General features: G+C 35.0%; 2 protein-coding genes across 2 annotated transcripts; one reads left to right on the top strand and one right to left on the bottom strand.

Moving 5' to 3' along the window:
* Positions 1-948: 948 nt before the first annotated feature.
* Positions 949-2,581, top strand: LOC112741281 (umecyanin). Its single transcript, XM_025790193.2, has 2 exons — positions 949-1,306; positions 2,053-2,581. Exons 1-2 carry the CDS (start codon positions 1,129-1,131, stop codon positions 2,418-2,420), a joined length of 546 nt encoding a protein of 181 aa, XP_025645978.1. The 5' UTR covers positions 949-1,128; the 3' UTR covers positions 2,421-2,581.
* A 559-nt stretch (positions 2,582-3,140) lies between these two features.
* LOC112741279 (transcription initiation factor IIF subunit alpha) lies at positions 3,141-7,569 on the bottom strand. Its single transcript, XM_025790190.3, has 9 exons — positions 7,093-7,569; positions 6,704-6,862; positions 6,262-6,407; positions 5,761-6,137; positions 5,037-5,152; positions 4,785-4,928; positions 4,325-4,546; positions 3,596-3,829; positions 3,141-3,442 (listed from the first exon to the last, which is right to left on the bottom strand). Exons 1-9 carry the CDS (start codon positions 7,261-7,263, stop codon positions 3,344-3,346), a joined length of 1,668 nt encoding a protein of 555 aa, XP_025645975.1. The 5' UTR covers positions 7,264-7,569; the 3' UTR covers positions 3,141-3,343.
* Positions 7,570-7,855: the final 286 nt, after the last annotated feature.

The raw sequence follows: 7,855 nt of genomic DNA on the forward strand, positions 1-7,855 counted from the left end.
ATGATGATGGAGGAGAAGAAAAAGAAAGAAGAAAAATAAATTCAAATGAAAAAGAAAGGAGGAGAAGGTAGTGATGGTAACGACCACGACAATAACAAATGAGAGAGAAATATGAGAAAAAAAAGAGAAGAATACGAAGAGGCAGTAACAACAGCGATATATGAAAAGAAGAAGCATGTGAACAAAAAATACATTATAATAATTTAGTTGGATTTAGTTAAATAAATGACTTGGACGTAGAGCTTTTCTTACCTAATTTTTTTTACTAAATAATAAACAGAGAGAATAACTAAATATATTATAAAAATAATTAAATCTGATATCAATATAATAATCAAATTTATTTATAATATTATAATAAAAAATATGAAATATTAAATATATTTTTTATAGAATTTAATTTTGTGTACTGTAAAATATTTTACGTAATCATGTAATCGTATCTATTTTTTTGGATGACTATTCACACAGTTAATATAAAAAATAATTATTTTTATTGATGTGATATTATCTAATTAAATATATATATAAAATTGATAATATATCAAAATTAAAATTTTTTTTATATACAATAATTAGTTGATGATTAAGTTTTAGTACACATGTAACATAATTGACAAATAAAATTCCGAAAACAGTTAAAACAACCTGATGCAATTAATGAAGAGAGAGAGAGAACTTTTTACAGTTTTATATATGAAAGAGTAGAATTGATATTGCTTAGCTTAAAATAATAGAAAAATGTGATATGTATTATTATATACGTTGTGTGCAATGAGGAAAAAAATTATACAGTAAAAAAAAAAAAACTATACACTTAATAATGTACTAAAAAATAATAAAAATATAATTTTCCACAATAACAATGATGATGATAGTGAAAAAAAAAAAGAGAGAGAAATGGAAGATAGGCATGTATAAAAGCAAAGAGAGCGTGGGAGGGAATATAGACGATTATTGAGAGTGTGAGCGTGTGAGCGTGTGATCATGTGAAGTGAAGGTACCATGCATCAACATTTTCCTCACTACATTTCGTAACTACCATTCTTCTATCTTCAGCTACGCGCAAATTAAACTCATCATATATATATATATACTCTTCACTTTCTCCCCTTCGCTCGACGGAAAATGAGTCGGGGAATGTCTGGTGCTCTTCTTCTTCTTGCTTTTGTTGTGGTTGCAACCAGCAAATGGCGCGTGGTGGCGGAGCTGCACCATGTCGTTGGTGGTGATCGTGGCTGGGATCCCGATTCTGACCTTCTTTCATGGTCTAATCACAGGGTCTTTAGGGTCGGAGACCAAATCTGTAAGCTTCTATCTATTTCTTCTTCTTCCATTTCTTTACATTATTTTTCTTGCTTTCTATATTTAACACTATTAAATACGATTAATACTCATCTGCAGTTGTCTTAGGTGAAGTGGATAGTTAAGAGATGTTAAACAATAATTTAATCAAATATATTAAATTATTTAACTATCAATTTCACGTATCATTAAATCTTTATTGAGTTTATATACCATGGATAACTCGACCTCACACTCTCTGTAATAATAAAATATTTATAATCTGTATAATTTCTCATATATATGTTAGTCCCTTATTTGTTAAAAAAAAGCATATTAAAAGTTAAAACATGACATAAAAGTTTTCCATTGTTGGATTTGGTTGGATGTTCATAGACACCTCTTTTAATGTCTAAGTATCTAAACAACTCTTCTAAGGAAAGAAAACAACTGAGAAAAAATGTGATACTTTTACTTGCTTGTTTAAAAATCTCTTTTGTATTATTACCTGTGGGTATTGCCCTTGATTTTGTTCTTTTTCATTATGGTTTTGATGATTCTCAATCTGTTCGAAGCTTCCTATTCGTTTGTCATATGGCTTGGGACCTGGAGACACTGGGACCTCTACTTTGTGTCTTTTAACTTATATGAGAAAGAATGAGAAAAAATTAAAAATGATCTTATACTTATAAAATGACTAGTCTTAATTGAATACATTGATATGGTTAAATTTTTTGTGGGGTACGTGGCACGTGCCAAAATGGGCAGGGTTCACATACTCAGTGGCGCAGGGACTAATAGCTGAGGTGGAAAGCAGAGAAGAATATGAAGCATGTGATGTGAGGAACCCTATCAAGATGTACAACGAGGGACTCCATACCGTACCACTTGAGAGGGAAGGGATCAGGTACTTCGCCAGCACAGACCCTCAAAACTGCAAGACTGGTCTTAAGCTACACCTTCACGTTCTTCCCAAGGATCATGATCATCATGATAATGCATCCCCAGTCACCAAAATAGTCGAGGCTGTTGCACCCTCTACCCCTTCTTCTGCTTATTCTCTCTCTTATCATTATTGTCATGGAACAATTCTTGCGCTTGGGCTTATGTTCTTTGTCACCATGCTCCTTGCTTAGCTTCATGCATGGTACAAGCAAGCACATATATTTACATGTATGAGAGGAGAACAATAATACAGAATATTTTCAGATCTTTCCTCTTATGTATCTATTTTTTTTAAAAAAGGAACATATTATTGTTGTATGAATGATTAAATTGGTTACCTGTGCTTACAGAATTTCTGTGTGTTCTCTAATTTGTGAATTTTACTAAGTCCGCTGATTCTGTTTGTTCTACTTTTGTTGGTTGCATTTTGTTTCAAATAGTAAATATTATGTTAAAAAAAATACGAATGCTTTTCTCATTTTATAATGAATTTAACTTTGATACATTTGCAACATAAAAATTTTAAGTTGTTGACCAATTAAAAGTTTTTAAGTGTCTAAAGGTTGGTGTGACGAGAAAGGGAATTATACATCCGTTGTTATTTTGGCGCTAATACTCCTAAACCGAAAGAATGCAGACTTCGGATTCTAAAACCCAATGAAATTATATAGCAGAATAAGGCAGTCGAGTGAGTAAATAATTTCTGATTTTTTCTTTGTCCCTATTTTGCTAGCAAATTCACCTGCTTCACCAACTTCATGTGAACAGAAGAATGGAAACCGGGTAAACGGGTATGGAGGCAATTCTAATAAAAAAAATTATGTTTTCTGATTTATTATTTTTTTAAACTTCGTAGCAAAAATAGATTAGAAAAAACTTAATTGATAGAAAACCAGTCATAAAACTCATAATGATGCCCAAAATGTGAAGAATATATAAGGCATATTAAGTATCAACTGTTCTTTTGTTTTCTATATGAAGCTGCATCATCAGTCGCAGCCAATTATTGGGCTAATACATTTACAGCCATCTCTCAGGACAACAGAACTGGATCCATTTTTTCCGTTTGAATGCTACATCATCAACCACATTCAATAGGTGGGGCAGTTGATTTTCACTTATCTCTCAGGATAACATAACTGGATCTATTTGAAGTTGGAGATCTCTGTATTCTAGATATTCTTTTCAGGATCTCTGCAAATGCATCCTTATCCTGCACATAGAGAAGAGGCAGAAACCTTCAAAAACTGAACCGGGGAGAATACCAACAGTCCAATATAACTTCACAGATGTATTATAGGAATAATCAAGCAAATATATCAGTTTAAAACGAGGGTAAAGGCATATTAGCAGAAGCAGAGCTTACCTGTTTACATTTTAGTCTTGCCTTAAATTTAGCTACAAGATCCTGTGTGGTCACTGGAGTCTTTTGCTTTAACACAGCTCTGATTTCTTCTTCACTCACAGGTCCAGAAGCTGCAGTGGAAGTCCCAGCTTTTGACGATGATGATGATGATGGCGGTGGTGGGGCCGAACCTTTTGCAGATGCATTACTTTTAGAAGCAGTCCCATGTACATCTTTACCGGATGATTTTTGTTCCTGAGACAATAAGATAACAAAGAAAATTTGATAGTAGTAATCCTAAGTTCCTCTTGTAATCCAAGAACTGAAAAAAAAAATATTTGACAACAATACATTTCAAAAATCCGTAAAACAAAGCAAAAAGCCACATTGTGTTTATGCATTGAATGGAAAGTGCTTCCAAGCTAAGGTTAGAACCTTTGAGAAGTTGGAGTGTATTGGGTTATCAACTTCTATATTATTCTCACAGGGCCCACAAATAATGCAAGATATTTATCCAAGGGTCTACACAATCCCACACTTTTCCATTTAAATTATACAACCTCAGCTTTGATAATTAGCATATAACAGTTTTCCAGAATAAGCTGAAGGCCAACTTAATTGCTCAATTCTGAGTTATTTACTTATTTTCAAAAGTTATCCACTATATCTTTCAAAAAGCCAAAGTAGAGTAGTAATTACAATAGAGGGTCCTCATAATCAAGCTAGCTCAAAAAAGAAGCAAGGACTTACATTTTCGGACTTAACCTTCTTTGGTGTTGCAGCATTCGATGGTTTTGATTCCTCGATTGTTTTTCTCTTTGCCTTTGAAGACTTCGAAGTAGAAGGTGCTCCCCGAGTTGCCCCTGCTGCAGCTGGTTTTGAAGGGCTGTTGTCAACAGGTTCTTCCTTAGGTTTAGGTGCATCCTTCTGCTTTGTAGCTGTCACAGGAGGAATGTTGACCTCATCATCCATCTACAAAAACAAATGTGTGTCATAAAGGGATAAAAAGGAGCTTATTGTCCAATTATAAATCTGAGGTATTCACAAACTCCAAAGAAATAAAATAATCAGCCACTTCCCCATTAGAGAAGTTACAGAAAATGCAAAACGATATCCGTCCTACTCATCATAGCAAGTAGTTTGCATTAAGCTATGCTTATCTTTCATCCTAGACATTGCCCAAAATTAAAAGAAGGAACAAAGGCCATACATCATCGTCGTCGTCATCATCCTCCTCCTCCTCCGCATCAGATTCATTCATACCACTTGCTCGCCCTAGCAACTCCTTCAGCTCTTTCCCAGATTTACTCAGACCTTTCCCCTCTTCATTATCTTCGTCTTCTTCCTCTTCATCCTGCACGTATAATTCAAGAAAGAATCACCAAATATGCTACAAGGGTAACTGAACATGAATATGTCCCCAGGTCACTGCTCAAAAGTGTTGGTGGAGATGAAAACTAACCTGCTTGATTTCAGGAGGAGCAGGAACTTCAGGAGCCAAATCTTCCCTTTCCTCGGGATCATTGCCTACAGCTTCATCATCATCAGTGAAAATCTCTTCATGCTCCCAATCATCACCTGTATACTCGGGAGAAAGAATGCTAAGCATAACTTACTGCTCTGTAAGTTTGAATAACAAGCCAATTAGCTTATGCATTTCATGCTTAAATTAACTGTCTATTAATGCTTTTTAGTTCTAATTCATTTCAAAAAATAAATATTTTGGTTCCTGATGGCTATGCCAAAGAAGGGGTTGCAGTAGGAAGTTATTTTTCCACACAAAAATAAAAAATAAAAAATAAGCAGAATATGATCACTCTTTGCATAACATTCCGATGAGTCAGCAAACATTCCAATGAGTCAGGTGTATAGACCAATGTCAAACTAATATGGAATTCTGTAAACTCAACACTGTTATTGGACTAAACCCGCAGCTATTCATGAATGGACTTTTTAAGTTCTGGTATGAGAAAAATTCATGCTCTGACATTTCACATTTCATAAACAATCGTTTATTATGGCTCACCTAGTATGACATGCAAACTGATTGATGTTTTCTTGACACAACAGCCAAGCCTTTTCATAAACTACCCAGATATAAAATGATATGATATGACCTTCACCAATCATCACCATTCTAATCAAAAGATACAATGACTAACGAGCAAACAAGGCAAGATTCTCACCCTTCTCAATATCATCATCATCTAGATCAAGGTCTCCACCCCTTAGACCTTCTTCATCATCATCATCACCATCTCTTTTATTAAGTCCAAGTCTATTCTTTCTTTCTGCTTCCTCATCTTCGTCCTCCTCCCCTTTATCTGAGGCTTGACCTTCATCATCCTCGCTAGTTTTTTTACGGCTTCTTCCTCCACCACCGCCTGTGTTGCTTTCCTTGTCATCTAACTTCCCATGTTCCCCGAATGCAGCAGGCCCATTATTTGCTGCTTTCATCATCCATCTTTGATATCCATCTGCAGTTTTCTTTCTATTCCTTATCTTCTCTTCTGCTTCCTCCAAAGTCAATTGCTTGTACTGTGCAACCTTGTTAAAGTTGTACCTAAAAAACCAAACATGGCATATTACACATCTGCCTACTTTCTCTGACTGGTAATTAAAATAGAAAATTTCAAGAAAATAAAATCAAGGAAAACTAAAGGAAACTTCTAGCACAGCCACAATACCAAGAACCAGAGGGGATGGCAGAAAACTCCTTCTTTTCCAGCATAAGCAGGTAATATGAAGATGATTGTGCACCCTCTAGATGACCCTGGTACTGGGATTGACCAGTTTCATCCTCAAGGAGCCAAGGCTTGTTCTTGTACTTTTCCTGCATAGCACAATAAAAAATTATACACCAAAAATAAATAAATAATCACAATTCACCTCAATTGTTCACATCCTTCCTAACTGAATATAACCATATATGAGAATCCTCAACAACCATGCACTTAGCAACTCAAGCCTCCGTTAAATGGCACAACAAAACATGGGTTTCTAGAAGCATTTACACGTTTACAACCTCTAATTGAGCATTTCCTCTATGAAAGATAGTGTTTAGAAGCCATACAAAAATAGATGACAAAAGCAACCAAAGAATCAATAATGAAAGTATAGACTCAATACCCTCAAAGAATCAGTAATTTGGCGGTTCTGGAGCCCGTCTTTCTGCAAAGACCACTTGTTCTCGGCGCTTTTTTTCTTCGAAAAATCTGGCAACCCAGACATGAATCTCCCAATAAAGTAGTTTTTGTCACTGCTAGAACTCGAACGAACATTATATTCCTGTCACAAACACACGTATGTAATCAAAACCTCCACTCCCAACGACCAACAACAACAATAGCCCTACAGTAATAATTATTCTTGCAGAAAACAATGATAAAAAGAATTCCACCAAAATAAGCATATAATCGAATTTAGAATTTCAAAAAACAGTAGAATATAGTAACAGCAAGAAAGGTAAGGGGTAGGGATATTATACGAGGGGAGTAAGAGAGGGAGAGAAATCAAACTCGAATCAAGCGAGTGAGGGTGGCGCCACAATCGTGGCACTTAGCGCGTTTCTGTGCCATGGCCTTGCCGCAGTTCAAGCAGAGAGTCATGTGCTTGCAGTTGCTTCCGTAAAGGTCAGTCGTCGATCCACAACCGCCGCAAGACGGTTTCAGAACGAGGTCTGCCGACATTCTGAGTGGGCAACAGAAAAAAGATAAGGAAAAATAAAGAAAGAGAGAATGATTATGGAGATGAGGGGAAATTGCGGAGTAAGATGAATGGGAGAGATTCTAGGGTTTCATGAATAGGATTTTAGGTGAAATGAAAGTTGGGGAGGTGCTCGGCGCTCGCTAAATGAGTTTCGAAAACGAATCGCAGAGTTCCAACGCAACCCCCCCGCACCATGAGACACCGAATAAATCATCTTCCGTTACCAAAATTTCTATTTATAACTTTTTAATCTAACTAATAAAGTTTAGAGGAAAAGACAAATAGGTCTTTGACCTTTTGGTCCACTAATATTTAAATTTTCGAAAATTTGAAAATATATTTAAGTTCTTAATATTTTTAAATTTTGGACTTATCGATTTCTCATGTTTACTTGAATTTGTCATACTCAACGAAAAATCAAATATAACTCTTATTGTACTGACCTGATTGATATAAATCTACACATAAGAGTTTTTAAAATAAAAACACTTAGATTCAGATGTGTCCAAATTTTAAAAAAATAAGAATTTTAAATATATTTTTAAATTTTTAAAAACTTAAATATTTGTGCAG

The sequence above is a fragment of the Arachis hypogaea genome, chromosome 14 (genome assembly GCF_003086295.3).
Source record: "Arachis hypogaea cultivar Tifrunner chromosome 14, arahy.Tifrunner.gnm2.J5K5, whole genome shotgun sequence".
In the NCBI taxonomy this organism is placed as follows: domain Eukaryota; kingdom Viridiplantae; phylum Streptophyta; class Magnoliopsida; order Fabales; family Fabaceae; genus Arachis; species Arachis hypogaea.